This window comes from Panthera onca, chromosome A2 (assembly GCF_046562875.1).
Source record: "Panthera onca isolate mPanOnc1 chromosome A2, mPanOnc1 haplotype 2, whole genome shotgun sequence".
Lineage (NCBI taxonomy): Eukaryota > Metazoa > Chordata > Mammalia > Carnivora > Felidae > Panthera > Panthera onca.
The window spans coordinates 25,747,920-25,771,833 of NC_138340.1; the positions used below are offsets into that span (position 1 = coordinate 25,747,920).

General features: G+C 36.4%; 1 protein-coding gene across 6 annotated transcripts in view; it reads right to left on the reverse strand.

Annotated features, from left to right (window-relative positions):
* The window catches only part of DENND6A (DENN domain containing 6A), a 64,672-nt gene that overhangs the window by 16,538 nt on the left and 24,220 nt on the right, over window positions 1–23,914 (reverse strand). For 3 of the 6 annotated variants that reach the window (XM_060631377.3, XM_060631381.3, XM_078442925.2), the window contains 9 exons: window positions 22,259–22,371; window positions 20,172–20,252; window positions 18,720–18,825; window positions 17,387–17,466; window positions 16,267–16,329; window positions 15,220–15,275; window positions 6,825–6,947; window positions 6,203–6,298; window positions 3,996–4,090 (listed from right to left, as the gene is read on the reverse strand). In XM_060631377.3, coding sequence (XP_060487360.1) covers window positions 3,996–4,090; window positions 6,203–6,298; window positions 6,825–6,947; window positions 15,220–15,275; window positions 16,267–16,329; window positions 17,387–17,466; window positions 18,720–18,825; window positions 20,172–20,252; window positions 22,259–22,371 — 813 coding nt within the window. The remainder of the gene's footprint in view (window positions 1–3,995; window positions 4,091–6,202; window positions 6,299–6,824; window positions 6,948–15,219; window positions 15,276–16,266; window positions 16,330–17,386; window positions 17,467–18,719; window positions 18,826–20,171; window positions 20,253–22,258; window positions 22,372–23,914) is intronic. The other 3 variants (XM_060631378.3, XM_060631380.3, XM_060631379.3) reach the window with 3 other exon arrangements.

Below are 23,914 nucleotides of genomic sequence, written 5' to 3' on the forward strand. Positions count from 1 at the left end.
ATTTCATTCATATGTGGACTTTAAGAAACAAAACAAATGAGCACAGGGAAAAAAGAGAGAGAGGCAAACCAACAAATGGACTCTTAACTATAGAGAACATACCGATGGTACGAGAGAGGAGGTGGGTTGGGGAATGAGTGAAATAGGTGGTGGGGATTAAAGAGTACACTTGTGATGAGCACCAGGTGTTGGTGCTGAATCACTATATTGTACACCCAAAACTAATAGTACACTGAACATTAACTGGAACTTAAAAACAAATAAATAAACTTAAAAAAAATTTTCTTAATGTAAAATGGTGGGCCACTTTGGAAAACAGTTTGGCAGTGTCTTAAAAAGTTAAACAGGCATTATCAATTCACACTACTTTACCAATGATTTTATGCAAAAGTTCCTCTACTTAAAGCCCCAACAAAGAGACTTTTTCATTGGAAAAAGACAATAAACAGTAGTCAACAATATTACAGTTAATCAAATAGTCTAGATTAATAGGACAAAACCATGAAAATAAATATCAATATTAAATTAAGATTTTAAAAAACTCTGTATCTTCTCAAAGTTAAGACTCTGGTGACTGCTGTGTTCTAAATTATCATTAAATCAGAGAGGACACCAATGAAATGGCAGGTGACTATGACATTTACAGAGTGCCATGAGTCAGGAACTGTTTAATCTCTCAGCAAACAAAGAATTTGAGGCTTAAATAGTCTGTTCTGCCTAAGAACACTAAGATCTGACTGCCAAGGTAAAGCTATTTACTCTTTCCTCTATTTCTTAAGGCTTCTAAGGATTTCAGTATAAGACTAATATTTGTAAATAGTATGATTTGAACTGTTATTGCTTGAGTCTAACATATCTATTTAGATTTAGGTATATCCCCAAAGGCACAGTTCATAAAATAATATTATTAAACAATAGTTCAAATATACCTGTGTAGGGGCACCCGGTGGCTCAGTGGGTTAAGCGGCCGACTCTTGATCTCTGCTCAGGTCATGATCTCACAGTTAGTGGGATCAGAGCCCTGCGTCGGGCTCCATGCTGACAGTGCAGAGCCTGCTTGAGATTCTTTCTCTCTCCTTTCTCTCTGGCCCTCTCTGCTCTCTCTTGCTCTCTCTCTCTCAAAATAAATACATAAACTTAAAAAATTAAAAAAAAAAAAACCACACCTGTGTATACTAAAAGAAGTCTTTAAAAGTAACACATCATAACATTATTTAAAAATATTTTCAGGCTTTCTCCCTGAGGTCGGGAACAAGACAGGGGATATCCACTCTTGCCACTGGTATTCAACATATTATTGGAAGTCTTAGCTTTAGCAATTAGACAACACAAAGAAATAAAAGGCATCCATATCAGCCAGGAGGAGGTCAAACTTTCACTCTTTGCAGATGATATGATACTCTATATGGAAAACCCAAAAGATTCCACCAAAAAATGCTAGAACTGATCCATGAATTCAGCAAAGTCACAGGCTATAAAATCAATGCACAGAAATCAGTTGCATTCCTATACACCAATAATGAAGCGACAGAAAGAGAAATCAAGGAATTGATCCCCTTTACAATTGCATCCAAAACCATAAAATATCTAGGAATAAATCTAACCAAAGAGGTGAAAAATGTATACACTGAAAACTTATGAAAGCTTATGAAAGCTTATAGAAAGCTTATGAAAGAAATTGAAGAGGACACAAAAAAATGGAAAAATATTCCATACTCCTGGATAGGAAGAACAAATGTTAAAATGTCAATACTACCCGAAGCAATCTACATATTCAATGTAATACCTATTAAGATAACACCAGCATTCTTCACAGAGCTAGAACAAACAATCCTAAAATTTGTATGGAACCAGAAAAGACCTCGAACAGCCAAAGCAATCTTGAAAAAGAAAACCAAAGCTGGAGGATCACAATCCTGGACTTCAGGATATATTACAAAGATTTAATCATCAAGACAGTATGGTACTGGCACAAAAACAGACACTCAGATCAATGGAACAGAACAGAGAACCCAGAAATGGACCCACAAAGGTATGGCCAACTAATCTTTGACAAACCAGGAAGAATATCCAATGGAATAAAGACAGTCTCTTCAGCAAATGGTGCTGGGAAAACAGGACAGTGACATGCAGAAAAAAGTGAACCTGGACCACTTTCTTACACCATACACAAAAATAAGCTCAAAGTGGATGAAAGACCTCAATGTAAGACAGGAAGCCATCAAAATCCTCAAGGAGAAAGCAGGCAAAAACCTCTTTGACCTCGGCCGCAGCAACTTCTTACTCAACACATCTCCGGAGGCAAGGGAAACAAAAGCAAAAATGAACTATTGGGACCTCATCAAAATAAAAAGCTTCTGCACAGCGAAGGAAACAATCAGCAAAACTAAAAGGCAACCAACGGAATGGGAGAAGATATTTGCAAACGACATATCAGATAAAGGGTTAGTACCCAAAATCTATAAAGAACTTATCAAACTCAACACGCAAATAACAAATAATCCAGTGAAGAAATGGGCAAAAGACATGAATAGACACTTCTCCAAGGAAGACATTCAGATGGCCAACCGACACATGAAAAAATGCTCAGCATCACTCATCATCAGGGAAATACAAATCAAAACCACAATGAGATACCACCTCACACCTATCAGAATGGCTAACATTAACAACTCAGGCAACAACAGATGTTGGTGAGGATGCGGAGACAGAGGATCTCTTTGGCACTGCTGGTAGGAATGCAAACTTGTGCAGCCACTCTGGAAAACAGTATGGAGTTCCCTCAAAAAATTAAAAATAGAACTACCCCACGACCCAGCAACTTCACTACTAGGTATTTATCCAAGGGATACAGGTATACTGTTTCGAAGGGGCACATGTACTCCAATGTTTATAGCAGTGCAGTCAACAATAGCCAAAGTATGGAAAGAGCCCACATGTCCATCGATGGAAGAATGGATAAAGAAGATATGGTATATATACACAATGGAGTATTACTTGGCAATCAAAAAGAATGAAATCTTGCCATTCACAGCTATGTGGATGGAACTAGACGGTATTATGCCAAGTGAAATTAGTCAGAGAAAGACATCGTATGACTTCACTCATCTGAGGACTTTAAGAGACAAAACAGATGAACATAAGGGAAGGGAAGCAAAAATAATTAAAAACAGGGAGAGGGACAAAACATAAGAGACTCTTAAATATAGAGAACAGAGGGTTACTGGAGGGGTTGTGGGAGGAGGATGGGCTAAATGGGCAAGGGGCATTAAGGAATCTACTCCTGAAATTATTGTTGCACCATGTGCTAACTAACTTGGATGTAAATTATAATAAATAAATAAATTATAGAAAGTAAAAAAAATAAATAAACCTTAAAAAAAAAAAAGAGAGACCCAGCTCTCTACTATCAACTCAACATTGGCAATGTAGGTCCAGCTTACACCCTTCCAATAAATTAACACTGTTCCTTTAAAAAATAATAATAATAAAAGAAATAGTTACTAAATTGTTACCATTAGCAAAATACTATATATCTTTTCCTCAAGGAAGGCACCTTTGACCACTTCCTTAATTAGTACCAGTGCCACAGAAATTGTATAATACTGGTTTTGAAACCTAGCAGAGAATTTCGTGCCAAGTTGAATAATTCAAGCTTCTACAAGGTTTTATTCAAACAGTATTGGAAATCCCCGTTTAATTGGGTTTATATGTATACAAAAAGTAGCTCAAATTTTTAAGGTTTCATTTTGTTATAATTCATTCCACGTTTATAACACTAGAAGTACATTTGTTAATAGGAGAACATGATGGGTTACATAATTTTAGTGGGAAGTTACTACGCTCTTCTCTTAAGGCCTTTATGCAGTCTGCCTCCAAAAAGGTTACCATAAACATAATTAAAAAGTAATCAAGAGTTTATAAACAAAGAGGAAGAAATTATCCTGCTTAGCCACATCACATAGTAAAAACAGAACACTGAGTTTATACTTTACCTGCAGGTTTAAGGTCTCCTATTCGAATAATGTGTGGCCAATGCTGGAGTGTTTTTGCAAAAAAAGGGTTGGTTACTCCTAATATGACTGAGGGCCTACATAAAAACAAAACAGAAACAAAGTGAGAAAAAGACAAATGCTCCATCAGTGAAGAATAGTTTATAATTTCTTTAGATTGAACAACAGATTATCTTTTCCTTCACTCCATGCATTACATAACAACTAGATGCCAGGCACCATGTTTAGCCCTAGACAAGTAAAGATGGAAAGACATGGTCTTCCTAAAAGCATACAGGAAGAAACGTATGCATACCCAATCACAATGCCACAGATTAGAAAATGGTGATGGGGGTATCAAACATACAATAATTACAAAGGAGAAACTGTATCTATCAAGAGGATTAAAAGACAGCTTCACTAAAGAGATGACATTTGCACAAAGATATGAAAGATGCACAGAGGTTCTTTCCCAAATGGATAAGGGAGGTAAAGGTGATGCAGGAGAATAACTAATATGTGCAAAGCAATGAAATGAGATGGTGGAGTGCCTGAAGAACTACAAATAGCTCAGTATTTCTACAGCACAAAGCAAGAATGATGAGTGAGTTAGAAATGAAGGTAGATGGCTGGATGCTGGCCAGATTATTAAGTACCAAGTTAATATGCTAAGAAGTTTAGAAATCTTGTAGGCAAACAAAAGCTAATAGAGAACCAAGCGGAAGGATGCCACATGAATGAAAATGTAGGAAGATCACTCTAGGAAATCTGGAAGGTGTCCTACAAAGACGGTAAGAGATTTAGGAAAAGCAACAGCAGACATGACAAAGACTGGAGACAGTTAGGCTGAGAATAGACTTTTGGAAGAAGATAACAAATGTTATTATGAGAGATATTTTATGGTGTTAAATTGACAGAATTTGGTAAAATTTGATGTGGGGCATATAAAGAAGGAGAAATTTATGACAATTTTACCATTCATGAAAATAGGAAGGAGCATGGGTTTAGGGAAGAAAACAAGAAGACAGAAAGAATTCAGTTTGTACATGTTTAGTTTCAGTTGCCATTAATATACCTAGGTGGTAAAGTGATAAAAAACAACAACAAAACCCTGGACATATAGGTCTGCACCTTGCAAAGATCTGGGCTAGGCAGATAAATTTCAGTCATTGGTATACAGGTGTTAACAGAGTCTGTGGGTAGAGATAAGATAGCCCAGAAAGAATCATCAGTGTGAAATCAGATCCCAGAACACAGTGCTGGAGAACACCAACACTTAAGGTGCTGGCAGAGACAGAGACATCTGCACAGGGGACTGAGATGCACCACCAGGCAGACAGGTGAGAGTGGTGTCAAAGATTAAAATGCTTTCAAGTTCAACAGCTTAAATGTTATTAAGAAAGAGAAGGCAGGGAAAATAGGACAATAATGTGCGCACAGGGTTGGGCAGTGAGAGGGTCTTGATGACTCTGACTTCAGTGGAAGTGGAGAAATCAACCTGTGGGTGCCTGGGTGGCTCAGTCAGTTAAGTGTCTGACTCCTGGTATTGGCTCAAGTCATAATCTCACAATTGTGAGATCGAGCCCCACGTTTGGCTCCACACTGACAGCACAGAGCCTGCTTGGGATTCTTACTCTCTCCCTCCCTCTCTGTCCCTCTCCCACTCACACAAGCATGTGCACTCTCTCTCAAAGTAAATACATAAACTTGAAAAATAAAAAAGAAATCAACCTGCAATGGACTGAGAAGTAACCAGAAAGCCAAGAAGTAGAGACAGTACGTGGAGATTTCTTGTTGTTGTTGTTATTCTAGAAATTTCACTATGAAAAGAAGGTAAGCAATAGAGCAGGAGCTAAGGGGGAAAGGGTAAGATAATTTTTTCCCTTTAATATATTGGGAAGAATTTTGATGTTTCCATGCCAATTCAACGAAGAAGGAAAAGGAAGTTACAGAGCAACAAGAGATAACAGAAGGCAAGAAAACAGAACTCAAAGTATAATCAGATGGCTATTGATGACAATACATCCTCCACTAATAAATAAAATCATTGAAAAGAAAACAAGTTTGACCCTTGACATGTAGAAGTATTACAAGCAGTTCCTCAAACCTTCCTTTACAAAATCAAGATGCCAATGAGTTCAAAATTTAATTTTACATAATTTGGTTATATAGGAAATACTTGGTCAATAAAAATTATTTTGTTTACTCACGGGGCTTGAGTACGAGTAGTATATTCTTTGAATTCGCTATCATGAATAGTGAAGTAAGGTCGGAAGTCACTGAAGTACTTTAATGGAGAAATACAGCTGTGGAGGAAAGAAGAACATTTTAAACAAAGGACACAGAAATTAAAGGCCCTACTCAATAACTATAAAACATCAATAACACACAGTATACCCACATGGGATTACTTATTTCAGTAAACAGCAAACTTATTTCAGGAAATCAGAAAGACAAATGGAAATACATAATAATATGGAATGGAGTATTGAAAGAACACAGGACTTGGGGCAGAAGATGGGTTGAAATTCTGGCATTACCATTCCCTAGTTACATGTCTTTTACTAGACACTGACCATTCATGCAAAGTTGTCAGGTACCAACTTTGCATAAGTGAATGAATGTTTCTTGTTCAATCAATCAAAGCAAAAAAACCCCCCATGGTTCCAGCCCTCCTAGAGCATGAATTACTTATCTCATCCATGAAACAGGGCTATAATGAGCACCCTTCTTATAAGAGAGGTGTTGTCTGGATCAGTACAATGAGTGTGCAAACATAACACAGATGGAAAAATGCTGCAACTATCACCATCAGGAACCAAATATACTCACTTCACAAGTGCCAATACAGTCTCTGACGACTCTGATGGTGACGGTGCCATGACCACGAGGGGCTCCCCCAACAGGACCAGCTCCCAAAGCATCTGACTATGAAGGAAAACTGGGCAGAAACACCTAAAAGGTGTTTATATGGTAGAAGTATTATTTTCCAACCCTGTTTTTTAAGTTCTTAATCATTCTAAAAACTTCATACTGATATAAATTCTTCCAGCTATTTGTACCTTGTTGTGACATACAAATTCATTTAGAATACGGTGATGCATAAGTCTCTTTAGTCCACATAAAAAAACATATCAATTTGACTCATTCCAAGTTTTAGAAAATGAAATGTGATATATTGACACAGAATGGCTGACAAATAATAAAAGCACATGAAATAATTATTAAATTATACCATATGGTAGATTTATTTCATCAATATTGCTTTCTTACATTTGAATTTCTGTTGTAAAATTTTGAAGAAAACAAGAAAAATCAATTTTCCAAAGGATATTTATTGGATGTAATTAATTTAAGAGCCAAGGCATTCAATGTTAAAAAATGATGGAAACAAATCACAAGGGGGAGTTCGAAGGCCAAACAACAGAATGATTTCCTGGGCAGATCCTTCCCTTACAGAAATGCTGCATATTTTTATAGTAGCCCTGGAACTAGATGGAAGCCTATCAGAACAGAGCTCTGGCACACTACTCAGTTTCAGACATTTGGTAACTTTTACTTATTTAGTAATTTCTTCCATTAGGGTAACAACTTTTCCTACTAGATTGGAGGAAAAAATACTTATCTATTTATAAAAATCATAATCAATCTACCCAATTAAAAACATATATACACACAAGAAACAAAGAAAGGCAGAAAGAAAGTCTCTTTTGTCCACATTAAAAACCATATCAATTTGACTGATTCCAATTTTTAGAAAATGAAATGCAACATATTGACACACAGAATGACTGACAAATAATAAAAGCATATAAAGTAATTATTAAATTGTACCATATGGTAGACCTATTTCATTAATATTGCTTTCTTGCATCTGAATTTCTAGTGTAAATATTTTGAAGAAAACAAAAAAAATTAAACAAGAAGGAAAGAAAGAAAAAGAAAAAAGCTTACATGCAAAAATATAAAACAGATTTGTGGAATGGAAATTAGGGAAATTTAGTTTTAACTATTCAAAGGCAAGAATACAAATGTGAAGGAAGTGCAAAAACACCCAAAGCAAAATAATAAACAGTTCAAGGATAAGACAAACGAGCTCTTCTTCCTCTTCCTTTCCTAAACAATTCAATCCTAAAACAGAACATGGTGCATGGTAGGCATCTCTGCCAGGAGAGAAACGAAGACATGATGGCTCAGAGCAAGGTGTGAGGGCTTATGTGAGATAAGGGAGACGTTCACATGGAGAAGGTGACTTGCTGTGGGGCTGCTGGAACCCAAACGTGGTAAGGAAGGTGTACATGTGTGAAGGTGATCTGGTTTGAGATGACAGGCCAAGAAGTGTGAGGGGCCTGGAGGGGCAGCCTGGTATGAAGTGTCAGAGCCAGAGTGTGTTGAAGTTGTCCACGGTAGAATGTAAGAGCAGGGGGAATAGGGTGTGTGCATGGAGAGGTGGTCTGGGATGAGGTATAGGAGCACTGTAGGGTAAGGAGGGCTTTCCTCTGGGGGTTGGCCTAACAGCGGGAGCCAGAGCACAAGCAAGCATATGGATAGGGGGCCTAAATGTGCAATACAGAAGCCTAACTGGGGTAGGAGCATAACCACGTGGGGGGGAATCTGGCATGGAGCACAGCCTGAGAAGGTTGAGGAAGGGTATCTATGAAGGGCAGGTGGGTGTGGAGTGTCAGAGCCCAAGTTGGGTAAGAAAGTCATCTGCATGGAGGAGAGGGTTTAAGCAGCGATGAGATACTGGTTACTAACAAGGACTGATCAAATAAGTAAATAAATTAAGAATAATAGGAGGTAGTTCCTCACAAAGGGAAAAGAAATACCAATATAGAAAGAAAACTAGAGTGAACCTTGTCTTGTAGGATTGGAATTGGGGGTACTGGTGTGACTTTACGGTTTTCAATATATACAGATATAGAAATACATACGCAAAAATGTATACGTATTATATATGAGTAGGTACATATGCATCCCTTTACAAATATATATGTATGTATGTGTATATATATATATATATGTATACTCCCTAGCTCTGTCCACTGAGAGGGCCTAAAATCAGTGATATTCCAATAGCAATGAGCTCAACCAGTACCCAGATTTTGGCTTCTGAATCCTATTCTCCACTAAAAAAAGTGAAGGCTTTTTGAAGAAATGGGTGATTCCAGGGCTAAGGAAGAAAAAATACAAGAAAATCTTGGCACCCAAGAAAACATAGGTCCACGCAAAAGCTTATATACAAATGTTCGTAGTAGCATCATATGTAACAGCCAAAAAGTAGAAACCATCCAAATATCCTTCAGTGAATTAATGGATAAATAAAATGTGGTATCCACACAACAGAACATCATAAAGTGAATCAAATAACGATTCAGGCTACTGCATGGATAAACCATGGAAATGATTTGCTAAGTGTAAGCAGATACAAAAAGCCACGTATTTTAGGATTCTATTTATATGGTATGCCCCAAAGAGGCTAATCGATGGAGATAGAAAGTAGATTAGTGGTTCCCAGAGGCTGGTAGGGGAGAGAGAATGGGGAATAACTGCCACTGGGTACAGGGTTACTTTCTGAAGTGATGAAAATGTTCTAGAACTAGATAGCAGTAATGATTGCACAACTTTGTGAAATACAGTAAAAACCAGTGAATTGTATATTTTAAAAGAGCAAATACTATGGTATGTGAATTATATATCTTTTTTTAATTAAAAAAAAAAGATAAGCTTGGCACATTTTATACTAGAAAGCAAGGAAGTGTTTCAGGGTGCCTGGGTGGCTCAGTCAGTTAAGCGTCCAGCTCTTTGTTTCGGCTCCGGTCACGGTCTCATGGTTCATGAATTTGAGCCTACATCAGGCTCTGTGCTGACAGTGCAGAGCCTGCTTAGGATTCTCTCTCTCTCTCTCTCTCTCTCTCTCTCTCTGCCCTCACCCCACCCCCACTTGTGCTCTCTCTCTCTCTCAAAAATAAATGAATAGACTTTAAAAAAAAAAAGAAGGAAATGTTTAAAGAATGACAAGGATATGTAAAAAAACAAAACAAAACAAAACAGAGGCCAACTTGAAGACAAGTGTCACTGGCCAAACTGGGGACAACTGGAACACCAAATGAGAATAATGGATTTTAATAACCTATTGAATAAAACAGAAAAAAAACAACAGCCCATAAAATATACACAATGTAATGATTTAAAATATTTCTACAAATTCTTTGACACTCCTTTTAAAACATGGAAGCCTAGCGGCTCAGTTGGTTAAGTGGTTAAGCATCCAACTTCAGCTCAGGTCATGATCTTGCAGTTCATGGGTTAGAGCCCTGTGTCAGGTTCTGAGCTGACACCTCAGGGCCTGGAGCCTACTTTGGATTCTGTGTCTCCCTCTCTTTCTGCCCCTCCCCCAACCCTGCTCTGTCTCCCTCCCCACCCCCCTCAAAAATAAACATTTAAAAAACAACAACAACAACAACAAAAAAAAAAAACCATGGGAGCCCAATCCTCCCCCTCTTAGCTGTGGGCTACGTTATTGGTTTACATGTAACAAACAGAATAAGGTAAAGCAGCAATGTGCAATTTTGAAGGCTGCGTCATAAAAGACATTTTGGCTTCTGCCTTCTCTCAGATCACCTGCCCAATACTGTGAGAACATTCAACTTGCCCTATGGGCCGGTCCACATGGCTAGAAATGAGGCTCCTGCTAAAATCCACAAGAAACGGTGACCTCCACCCAGCAGCCAAGTAAGCCTTTTAGGGAAACAGATCCTCATGCCCCATTTGTCCAAATCACTAAAACCCTAGCTGGTATCTTGACTGCAACTTCATAAGAGATTTAGAGCTAGAACCATCTAGCTAAGCCATTCCCAGATTCCTAACCCTCAGAAAGTGTGTGAAGTACTATTTGTTCTCTCAAGCCTCTAAATATTGGGGTAATTTATTACACAGCAATAAATAACTCATATACATAGTTTCAAAGTGCCTCCCCACAAAATACTTATTCACAAAAAGAAAACGAGTAACTACCAATCAAGAAGCTCGGAGAATACCACAAAGTAAACGTCACCAGTAATAACGCAAGCTACCTCCATGTCAAACATGCAGAGCTTGAATCTAGTTTTGAGTAAATCCCAGACAGACCTAAACTCAGGGATTTCCTGCAAAATAACTGTCTTGTAACCACAAGAAGCTTAGGTGTATGAAAAGAAGACTTGAAGATCTATTCCAGACTGAGAGACAGAAGAGACAGGACAAGGAAATGCAACAGAAAATTCTGAACTAGTATTGTGACAACTGGTGACATCTGAATTAAATAATATTATCAATGTTAACTTCCCAATTTTGATGGCTGCATTATATCCTTATTTGTAGGAAATAGACTCTAAAGTATTCAGAGATGATGGGAACATCAGGTCTTCAAATGACTATCCACTGGTTCAAGGAAGAAAGTTTTCTATATTATACTTACTACTTTTCTGTAAATTTATGATTGTTTCAACTATCTTTATGCATGTATACACATATACATTTATAAATATAAACATATTTATATATATATATATATATATATATATATATATAATTTTGAAACAATCACAAATTTACAGAAAAGTGGCAAGTGTGCGTATGTGGGTAAGTATACATTTAATAGTGGGATGCCCTTAAGGCATTAAAGCTAGAAATTATGTTTTCTCACAAGCATTGTAATATATTCTCAGTAAGGGCAAAAACAGACAGCAAGTACAGTTATAAGATAAAGCATTCTATGAAATTATAGTACATTAGAAATATCTATTATATAAAGTACTTTTATTAGGGGAGATAAGTATTAAATATTCAAGAAAGAAACCTATCTCCAGCTCGAACTTTAATAAATATTGATGGTATGTGTCTAATTAACTGCAGTGTAAAATTACTAAAATGAGAGTTCTGTAGGAAAATCATAGGATATTTTTTCAGTATTATTTTTGTATCTCCACTCTGGAGTGGCATGCTTTATGCTAAGCTCTACTGCTCCCCACCCCTGCCAAAAGCCATCCTCTGGCAAAAATGAGAAACTTACTCCAAATAGATAAATAAATGAATAAATAGATACATACATAAATAACTAGATAAAGGTTTCAACCTTTTTCAGAAAGATATACCATGTTATTATAATCTTGAAAATTAAACTAACATCTATCAAAGAGCATCAGACACATCAGATTTTATGTAGTAATAGTAATAGACTTTTACACTCTTTGAAACACAAAAACACTCATAACTGTTATCTATCCTGCCAGTGGGGTAGAAAGCCAAGACGGCTCATTCTCAAGATGAGGGCAAAGAGGAAGATGACAACACATCACTGATATGCCTCCTGCTGCGTGAAGAACCAACAGCAGGTATCATTAGGTAAAACGTCCTTGACTCCAGGCAAGAGAATGTCCATTTCTTTCAACAGAAAACCATTCCTTAATTCTAAGCCCAACTTAAAAACTGAATGAGAAGACTATGTACATGATTGAGAGGGCTGAAACAAAAGCCATGGTCCATGGATACGTGGTAGTTTAACAAGCCTTGACTTGGTAGAAGGAGGGGGACAAGCCCTTACACTCAACTGCATCTCTGGCACTCAGCTCCAAACATCTTTCCAGGTCTCTTTCCTTTGCTCTCAAACTAATGGTGGGTATAAAAATATCACCTTCAATATAATGATAAACATTTAAACTCTTATTCACGGGAATAAATGTACAATGTAAGCTCTCCACAAACAAAGTGAAGAGTGCCATCATGGACGAAGCACTAATCTGAACATCAGATGTTAAATGCTCGGTGCAGTGCTGTCTCTGTGTGGGACTATTATTGTTCAAGTTTCCATTTTCTCACCTCCTGAGCAACAAGAATTAAAAGAACAACACACTAACTTGTCCTACTTTAAAAACAATAACATGTCATTCATAATCAGGAGAAAAGATATATGCTAATAAAAAGTGTTAGTGGTAGGAATAATTAATTGCCATGAAAGCAAAGATAACTGATAAACTCAGCAGTTCAAAAGAAAACAAGTCTGGTAATCAAATTCTATATCAACTTGTGCCAGTTCTTCACTTATTCCTAAACGAATGAAGTATCAAAACTACTAACAGTATGGATCCTTCTTAGTGTATTTTTCCTGTAATAATTATTCATGTATTTGGGGGCACTTCTCCTCTTTATTCTAAGAATGCTACAACATTTAATTTTTTAAAAGAAAATCAATTTGAGGGTGCCTGGGTAGCTCAGTTGGTTGAGAGTCCGACTTGTGAGTTTGAGCCCTGGATCCGGGTTTGCGCTGACAGTGCAGAGCCTGCTTTGGATTTTCTGTCTCCCTCTCTCTCTGCCCCTACTCCGCTTGCATGTTTTTTCTCTCTCTCTCTCAAAATAAATAAACATTAAAAATGTTTTAAAAGAAAATCAATTTGTTTTTAAGATTTATCATTTACGGGGGTGCCTGGGTGGCTTAGTCGGTTAAACGCCAGACGTCAGCTCAGGTCATGATCTCACGGTTCGTGAGTTCGAGCCCCGCATTGGGCTCTGTGCTGACAGCTCACAGCCTGGAGCCTGCTTCAGATTCCTTGTCTCCCTCTCTCTCTGCCCCTTCTCACTCTGTCTCTCTCTCAAAAATAAATTTAAAAAAATTAAAAAAAAAGATTTATCATTTACATACAGAAACATTTACACTTAGCAAAGATATAAAACACTTCCATCATTCCAAAAATTCCCTCATCCCCTTTTACTCAATTTCCCTCTCCCACCCTCCAGGCAACCACTGAGCTGATTTCTGTCCCTTTTCTAGAATATCTATAAATGGAGTCACTGAGTAAGTAGCTCTTTAAAATCTGGTTCCTTTTGCCAAACATAACACTTCTGAGAGTCACCTATGTTGCTGGCTGTATCAATAGTGCTGTCTTTTTTTAACTGCTAAGTAGTATTCCACACACATGTAAGAATCACATTTGTTTATCCATTTACCAGCTTATGGACAAATGCAGTTTCTGGTTTTAGGCTGGTATGAATAGAGCTGCTATAAACATTTGCATATAGGTCTTTGTGAGGATGTATGCTTTCATTTTTACAGGATAAATTCCTAGAAGTGGGATTAATAGGCTGTGCTAGGGCCAAGTGTATAAAACAAATCAAGCATATAGAACTAATCATCCTCTGAAGTAGTATTCCACGTAGTTTAAAGGTCACACATACACAAAATTCCACATACACCCCAAACCAAAAATCCCATTCTAAGCCTTTCACATGACTCCCAATTGCATGTATTACTATTTAATAACTGCTCTGCAACAGCAGTGGTTTCTCAAGCCAAGCAGATATACCCAGGAGCTGGAACTTGGGCACTAATCCAGATATTTCTATTCAGCTGCCCTGGGTAAGGCACAGGCATTGGTACTTTTCCCTGTTCTTTTTTATGTGCTAGATTCTCTTTTTTTATTTTGCATTTTAAAAAGCTTCAAACATACAGAAAAACAAAGGCAGTAGTGTAAGAACCCCCATTTACCTATCATCTAGAGTTAACAATATTTTACCATTTTTACTTCATTAATTTTTTTCTTACGGACGTATTTTAAGTCTCAGGCTCTACCAACTAAGCTACCTGGACACTTCCTAGTAAATATTTAAAAAAATTTTTTTTAATGTTTATTTATTGTTTTTGAGAGAGAGAGAGAGAGAGAGAGAGACAGAGCACGAGCAGGGGAGGGGCAGAAAGAAGAGTGAGACACAGAATCCGAAGCAGGCTCCAGGCTCCAAGCTGTCATCACAGAGCCCGACACAGGGCTTGAACCCACGGACTGTGAGATCGTGACCTGAGCCGAAGTCAGACACTTAACCAACTGAGCCACCCAGGCACCCCTTACTGAAGTATTTTAAAATAAAACACAAATCTCATGACATTTCACTTCAAAATAGTTAAAAATTCATCTTTAAAAATCAAGTCTATTTTCTTACATCATTACAATACCATTCTCACACCAAACCAAACAAAAAATAATTTGTTTCTACCATGTAATAGCCAATCCACATCCAAATTTCCCTAATCATCAAAGTTCGTAACATGCATTAGGGATGAACCATTGATTTATAACCTGTGAAACATAATGACTATTTTTTTCCAGTTTTTTCCACATTTAAGAACATTCATTTTCTAAAGAAATTAAAAACAATATCACAAAGCAAAGGAGGAAAGGCACTTAATAAAATTTACCTGAAAAGATCCACCTCATGAACAGTAGGTAAAATAACAGATATATGTGTGTCTGCCTGAGATAAAAGAGAAAAAATACAGAAGATATCACTAAAATTTACAGAAATTCATTTTTTAAAAATGCCTATCTATCTTGTGATCAATAAGCCATATTGCCCTATCTTTTAAGATTCTCTTCCTCCAGGAGCAGCCACAAAGAGATTGGGCCTTAGCAATCTCTCCTAACACAGCAGAAGCTCAAGGATGACAGATTCCTTGGATAAAACATTAATCTAAGAGTCAGAGGACAGATTAATTCACAACTGCATTATACCAGTTGATATATGTATATAACAGGAAAAATTAGTTTTCCTACTGCTTTCTATTTTAATTCAATTCAAACAATGGGAGTGTTGATATACCAGTTAAAACATTTCAAATAAAAACTTCAACCGGGGCGCCTGGGTGGCTCAGTCGGTTGAGAGGCTGACTTCAGCTCGGGTCATAACCTCACAATCCGTGAGTTCAAGCCCCACGTCTGGCTCTGTGCTGACAGCTCAGAGCCTGGAGCCTGCTTCAGGTTCTGTGTCTCCCTCTCTCTCTGCCCCTCCCCTGCTCATGCTCTCTCTCTCTCTGTCTCAAAAATAAATAAAAACATTTAAAAAAAATTTTTAAAAAACCAAAAACTTCAACCCTACCCATGAACAGATGTGACTGTGGGGGAAATGAAAAGCAATCATAACTAAAGAATCCTTTGACTGAGTTTCCTAAAAACAAAAGCCTGTTGACCATTCTTCTAAGAAGGTAAGAGGTTTTATGTACTTTCCCCTAGTCCTCACAGTTACATTATAAATTGAGTTCTCCAGTGTCTGCTAGATAACAAACAAGAAAAACAATCTGAGAAACATTAGAAAGTTTATTATCAATTTATTACAAAATTATTTAATGGGATATTTCAGTAATATTCAGAAATATATCATAAACCCAAGAAGCTCTATATTTGCTAGTTTAAGAATTCTGTTAAAGAGACTATATATGCTGGATTATTCTACCACAGTACCACACTACCTGCTGAGTTAACTGTGCTATTTGAGTTGTCCCAGGCTTGTCATGACATGTGGGAATCCGTACCTTGAAGAGACAGAGAAGAAATTAACTTTGGCTATAAAAGAATGTCCTTTATATGGTTTGCGACTCCCACTACAACGAGGGATCAGAAACACTCTTACCACTAAAACAGTACACTCAGCAATGCATAAAAATCCATAAAAACAAAGTATTTATATCAGATTTTAAAACTACAGTCTTATTTATCTTTAGTCACAGCAGAAGGTAAGTGAACCAATGTCTCCATATTCCCATACACATAAATCACTAACTCACTGAGAAGCAAATGTGCTGAAAAACAGAAAAAGAGCATCAACTTCATACTGCTTCCTATTTATTGTTCCATTCTTTGCTTCATTAATATACACACACCCAAACACACCCTCTCAAGCTTGCCAAATTATGGGATAAATCTCACAGGAAACCATGAGAACTCACAACCCAGAGCTAAGAGTACCACTTTGATAATCTCCCAGGGAAAAAAACAGAACACATCCTACAGAAGTAAGTACATCTAAAAACACAGCATTGCCAAAAATAAGTCCAATTTGAAAATGAATTGCAAAAGCACTACAGCACATTCATACAAAGCCTGAGAGCAAAATGCTATTTCATTTTTAAAAAAAGAAAAGAAAACTGAATAAAAGCACCATATCCTGGGATGGACATGTTTGGTCTGACATCACACATGAAGAAATTTATTACTAAGAACGAATGGCTTTCCTAATTTCTTCCCATTTTTACTAATTCATACTTGACTCTACAAGTATTCTGCAATGCCACCCATCTCTGGAGGGCCATGGAGTTGCAGAAGTCTCAAAGGCTGCATTTACAGTCACATGTATTATACAAGAATGACACCATTGTGTAAAACTCTAAGGATGAAATGGGACAGGTAGCCCCTGGTGTTGTGTAACTAATGGTTCTGTACAGCAGGATGAACTGTGGGATCTCTAACTCCTCACATACAAATGACAGCAATATTGACATTGAACATTATTAGGAAGTTAAAAAGCAAAACTCATCTATGAACTTCCTAGAGTTCTCTAGAAAAGGAGACAAATGAAATAAAAGCTATTACCTTCATTACAACCCCCATAATAGGCAGGTGTAATGTCTTCCCTGGCACTGGGGCAGGCCATCGATCAACATCATTACAAGCTGAAAAAATAATACAATCTTTCCTTAGTAGAAGTTCAAATTGCAAAATATGAAAAAAGAAACATTAGACATTAGAACTCCAGGGGTGCCTGTGTGGCTCAGTCAGTTGAGCATCTGACTCTTGATTTTGGCTCAAGTCATGATCCTAGGGTCGTGGGATCAAGCCCTGTATCACACTCTGCACTTAGCATGGAGCCTGCTTCAATTTCTCTCTTTCTCTTTCTCTCCCTCTGTCCCTCTCCCCACTTACGTGTTCTTGCTCTAAAATAAAATAAAAACTAAAAAAAGAAAAAATTAAAAAGGTAACAGAAAAGTAAAAGTGGTGAAAATATCTTGTATTTCACCAGAAATACACCTGTGTTCTTTTTTTTTTTTTTTTTTAAGTTTATTTGTTTTATTTTGAGAGAGAGAAAGAGAGAGGGAGGGACAGAGTGAGACGGAGAGAGAAACCCCAAGCAGGCTCCGCACTATCAGCCCAGAGCCCAACATGGGGCTTGAATTCATGAACCATGCATGAGATCATGACCTGAGCCGAAATCAAGAGTCAGACATTTAACCAACTGAGCCACCCAGGCACCCTGAAATATACCTATGTTCTAAGATACAAACTAGTTCATAAATTTTTTGAAAGGGAGTTTTCCTATTCACTCATCACTACCCAAATTAGCAACAAAAACATAACACTCAATAGAGGCCTCTGCATTGAGTGACATAAAGATTTGTTTAAACACTACTCTGAGAAGCAGAGCTGTCAACTTCATATTTGTTCATCATTAACCTAATAAATAGGCATCATCTATGCTGCAAAAGGAGATAATAAAAGATACGGTCTTTTGTGTTTGTAGGTAAAGATGAAGAATAGCTTTTCATCTCTCTCCTACCATATAGCCCTTACAATTCTTCTTTTTTAAAACAATTTTTAAGAGATATTTTTTTAAGTTTATTTATTTATTTTGAGAGAGAGGGAGAGAGAGTGGGTGAGGGGCAGAGAGAGAGGGACAGAGGATCCCAAACAGGTTCTGTGGTGTCAGCTCAGAGCCCATCATGGGGCTCGAATTCATGAACTGTGAGATCATGACCTGAGGTGAAATCAAGAGTCAGATGCTTAATTGACTGAGCCACCCAGGTGTCCCTAGCCCTTAAAATTCTTAACTAAATTTTTTAGAAAGTCAACTTTATATTTATCAGCCATTTCCAGGAAAATTTTTAAAACTCCTTCATAACGTATCTAAGTCACACAATATTTAACTTACCTGCTTCCAAATAAGGTTCGCTCTTTTCAAAATACTCTGGTGCTATCTGTTTGAGCACGGTATGAAAAAAATGAATGTAAGGTAGTTTGCTGATCAAAACCAAGGACTGGAGAGAAAAAAGAAACATGATTTTTTATTTTCCTGATGATTATAATTTAAATTTGTCATTTCTTATAAAATCAATTACTAACAAGCTAAATTCAGCAAAAAGTGTGGATTTTGAAAAAAAGTTTTTGCAGTAAACGGTTAAAAGAAAAACTACATAAAACTACAGCAGCAGAATGCAAGACCTTTAACCTTATTATTACACCTTAAGAGCATAAGGGCATATTCACAGATTCTCCTGCTCTCCAGGAAAAAGAATTTCCTATAAAGAGACAAATATTATGGATAATTTCCAAGGCCTCGCTACTACTGTCATTAGCAAAGCAGTTCTACCAGGAATTAGTGAGATGAACTCTTCCTAATATAGGAAGAGCAAATTGTGATGCTTTTTCAAACTAAGACCTATGATTGCTGTTATTTTAGTTTTCAATGATCATAACCATATACTTAGAAACTCTGACTTTATAGTTGGGCCAATTCAGATATGGATTATGCCAATTTTTTCATCTATTTCTCTTGAAAACTACTTTTTACCTTTCCATCCAATATCAATTAGTGGTCAAGGCACATTCTAGTTACAAAAGGTAAAGGTGTGTCCCTGTTAGCTGTAATTAAATCAGAACCAATTATTATTTTTAATGATGATTGGGATTTTTTAATTAACTAATTAATCAATTTAAGTAATTTCTACACCCAATGTGGGGCTCAAACTAACAAACCCAACATCAAGAGTTGCATGCTCTTCTGACTGAGCCAGCCAGGTGCCCCTAATTTTTTTTTTAAAGAAAATAAAATGACTGTACATTTAGAATGGAAATACTAATGATTAAGATGTTGCTAAGATGTATTTAGTGACTCTTAGCTGTTCAAAAAAAGATACTGCAGACTTTTATTAGTTGTAACAATATTAAAAATCATCTGTTCATTCTTTTCCTCATCCCAAAATGTGGAAATTAAGCAGATTCATTTGGCTTTTAACAATTTCATACAATATGTATAACTGTCAGGAATCTAGCACAGAGATAGCAGAAAGGCAAAATTCAATCCCAGTTAAAAATCTAGGGACAGGGGCATCTGGGTAGCTCAGTCGGTTAAGCATCCAACTCTTGATTCTCAGCTCACATCTTAATCTCAGGGTCCTGGGCATGAGACCTACTTTAAAAAAAAAAAAAAAATAAATAAATCTAGGGACAGGTATCTATAATCTAAAAAAACAAAAAAAAATGTAAGTTCTAGTATGTTTAAAGATAAAATATCAAAGACTTTAAAGACTATTCATCCCTACAGTTTCTATTTTTCTAGCCACAATATAAAAACAATTTCCCTATTAGTGCATATGAAATTTACCTTCTGGAAGTAGCCTCTTTTTAGACTTTTATCTCGAACTTGTCGGAAATACACATATCCGTAAAAATAAGCAGGATCCTTCTATGAAAGAAGTGACAAATAAAAAAAAAATACATATTGCCATCCTTTTGTTATTATTAACATCACATTCCTTTACAAACCTGAACTGAGATATGAAAGATACACAAAGATCTAGTTATGCTTTTCCACCAACACAATCATGACAGTAACTGGCAGATACAAACTTGGAGCTTGCCCAAAGGTGAAATCATTTCAACTAAAGTACTAAAATCAGATTTTTCCCATTATAACCTCCTCAGCTTATGTTGTTTATTCATGTCTGTACTAGTTAATGGACGTCAGGAAACAATCAAATTCTACATTTTCTCCAATGCTACATGTATATTTTTAAATTGTGCCTACAAGTATGAGTTAGGGGTCAGTCTTAATAAAATGAAGTATCCTAATGTAAAATTTTGAGAGAGAAAAAAAGGAGTTAAATGCCAATCTGAATGTTACATAATCAGTTCTATTTTTACCTAATAAAAATGAAACACCGAAATATTTATCAAAATATAATTTGAAAGTAAATACATTCCAAAAAACATAAGAAGTTTTTACATCCTAATGAAATAAACTTTAACCCAGTTCCTAACTGATTATTCTTTGCACAAATATTTATTGACCATCTACTTTGAACAAGGCATTGTGTTACAGAAGTTAAAAGATGCATCAGATATAGTTCCTTAAGAAGACCACAATCTATGAGGGACAAAAACAAACCTCAAGGTAGGTACTATGAAGAAACCACAAAGTGTTACAGGGAGGCCAAGAGGGAAGAGATTACTTCTGTCTATGGGGATCAGTAAAGATTTCATAGAGGCAGCTGTTTTCGAATGGGGCATTGAAGGATGCATAGGAGTTAAACAAAGACAAAAACATCCCAGGTTTAGAGAGCCAGGAGTTTGAGCAAAAACAAACACACAGAGACTGAAAAATACAAGCTACCTCAGGAAAAAGCACATAGTTCAGTTTGGTTAAAATGTGGCACATGTACAGAAAGGAGATAAAGTTGGAAACTGGAAACGTAAAGGTCTTATCTTGGAAGGCCCAAAAAGTGAGGACAAGGAAATAGCGCTATCATTGCCTCTTTATTCATTAAGCAACAGATAGCCATTTTGTATTTATTTTTATATAATATATACATGTACTTTAGCTGACAACTCTGTATACAATATATTACATTGAAAAAAACCCAAAAGATGGGATGTCTAGGCAAAATTATTATCCTCATCAGCCCTCAATTCCCTCATTTACAAAAGAAACTCTCAGAACACTATGAGGACTGATGAGATAACACAAGCTTATTAATACAGTGCCTAGAATATAAGCACCAGTCAATAGTAACTATTATTATCAGTTGAAAGAATATGTTGATAGCGAAAGCAAAAGGTCATGGAAAGGAGTAGATGGCTATAAGACATTTCAAAGGTAATAGCTTTGCTAACTGGGAAAGGGTTACTGTCATTACTGGAACCAGGGAGGTTAACTGTAAATGCTGATTTTAGGCAATGAGGTCATACTGGATGTGCTGATAGGACATCCAGACGGAAATGTTCCTCACACAGTCAGAGATGTAAATATGGAATACCAAACAGAAGCCTATACTCTGAAATCATCTAAATTATTAAAATTGTTTTTAACAAATAACTGGAAAACAAAGCTCAAAAAGAGACAACTACAATTCTACCATAAAGTAGGGAATCTTCAACTCTAAGTGATATTTACTGGTATGGTACCACCCCAACTCCACATCTAAACAAAGAGGTATTAACAAATGAAAGAAAACCACCTCAACATTCTAATTGATTTCTAAAATTCACAGTGGCATTATATGCTTCAAGAACAGTAACTTTGTAAAGTTTCTTTCTTTCACATGCTGAATCCTTATGAATTAGACTCACTTAGGAAATCTAACAGTATAATATAGTAATAACACAAAAGTAAAATATTTCTGAATGCTTAGAGGTAACTGAGTTCTAAAGTTTCCTCTCACATGGACATTTTTCTATTGCTACTTTTCCAACCTTTAAGTAAACTGGTAAATCTTTGTCATAATGATCCAGGAGACAATGCAGTGACACCCTCCTCCCAGAAGATTGTCGAAATCTAAAACAAAACTGGGTATCTCCAAGACAACCTAATGAAAACAAAAATGAAAGTAATTAAGAATAGCATAGCATAACATTTATTTACCCAGATTCATCAAATGTTAGAGCTAATAAGGTCCCATCAACCGTTTAAACCCATTCTATCACGTTTTAGAAGAGAACAAGGAGATCCTGAGAATTCAAGTGACTTGTCCAAAGCTACCTTTGCTGGTTAGAGGCAAAGCCATTAGCAAAACATGCATCTTAACTCCTATGTCTCCTTACTATTTTCCTATTCCATTTTCCCCAAGTAATTAAAAAAAATTTTTAACTGTTTGCATGTAATGTTGACTCACAGACATAATAATGAGAAAAGGAAGCCAAATACAAAAGGACGTATACAGTTCAAATCCATTTATATAGTTTTTGTTATTTTTTTTTAAAGCAGGCAAAACTAAACTATAGTGTTTAGGGATGCATAATTGGGTGATAAAAGTATAAAGAAAAGCAAGACACTTATCACTGTAAGAATCAGAATTGTGATTGTATTTGGAGGGAGGAAGGAAACAGAGTTTAGGAGGGGACATGAGGGAATATGAGGGGGCTTTTAAGGCACTGGCAAGTTCTATTTCTATACCTTGTATGTGTTTTGTATTTCACAATGAGAAGTTTTTTTTAAAAAGACATAATATAGCAAACTCAGGAAGAGCCCAAGTAATAGATTCACTATTTTCCTCATTTTAATTTAAAAGGTTTTTGATTAGGAACGGTTGGGTGGCTCAGTCGGTTAGGCATCCGGCTCAGGTCACAATCTCGCATTTCGTGGGTTCAAGCTCCGCACTGGGACCTGTGCTGACAGCTGGGGGCCTAAGCCTGCATTTTGTGTCTCCCTCTCTCTCTGCCCCTCCCATGCTCATGCTCTTGTCTCTCGCTCTCTCTCAAAAAATAAACATTAGAAATAAAAATAAAAATTAAATAAAAGGTTTTTGATTAATAAAGTTTTTAAACATTAATCATTTCTACCAAACCTCTTAAAACATGTAAAATTTACCTAAACTATCTGGCAAAAATTACAAAAAAAAAAACATAAATAGTCTAAAAAGTCAAAGACATATTAAGTAGCTTATCACTGAAATTCTTCCTGGTTATTATATTTAAGAACTAATAAGATTATATTAAATATGAAATGTGCTCAAGATTTTATTATTTACTATTACACACTGAAGTACTTATATTTTCTTAGCACGTGAAGTTCTCAACAAAGGAGGTAGAAACTTGTTAATGTTTAAGTTTTTTAAAAAAACAACATACCTAAATGCAGTTATAGAAACTAATATTTCTTATTTATTTTTAATTTTTTTTAATGTTTATTTATTTTCAGAGAGAGAGCACACGTGGGGAAAGGGGAGGGTAAAAGGGAGAGGAAGAGAATCCCAAGCAGACTCCACGCTGTCAGCACAGAGCCCAATGTGGAGCTTGATCTCCTAAACCATGAGACCATGACCTAAGCCAAAACCAAGAGTTAGCTGCTTAACTGACTGAACTACCCAGGCGCCCCTAGAAATTAATATTTCTTTGGTGATGAAGTGGGCA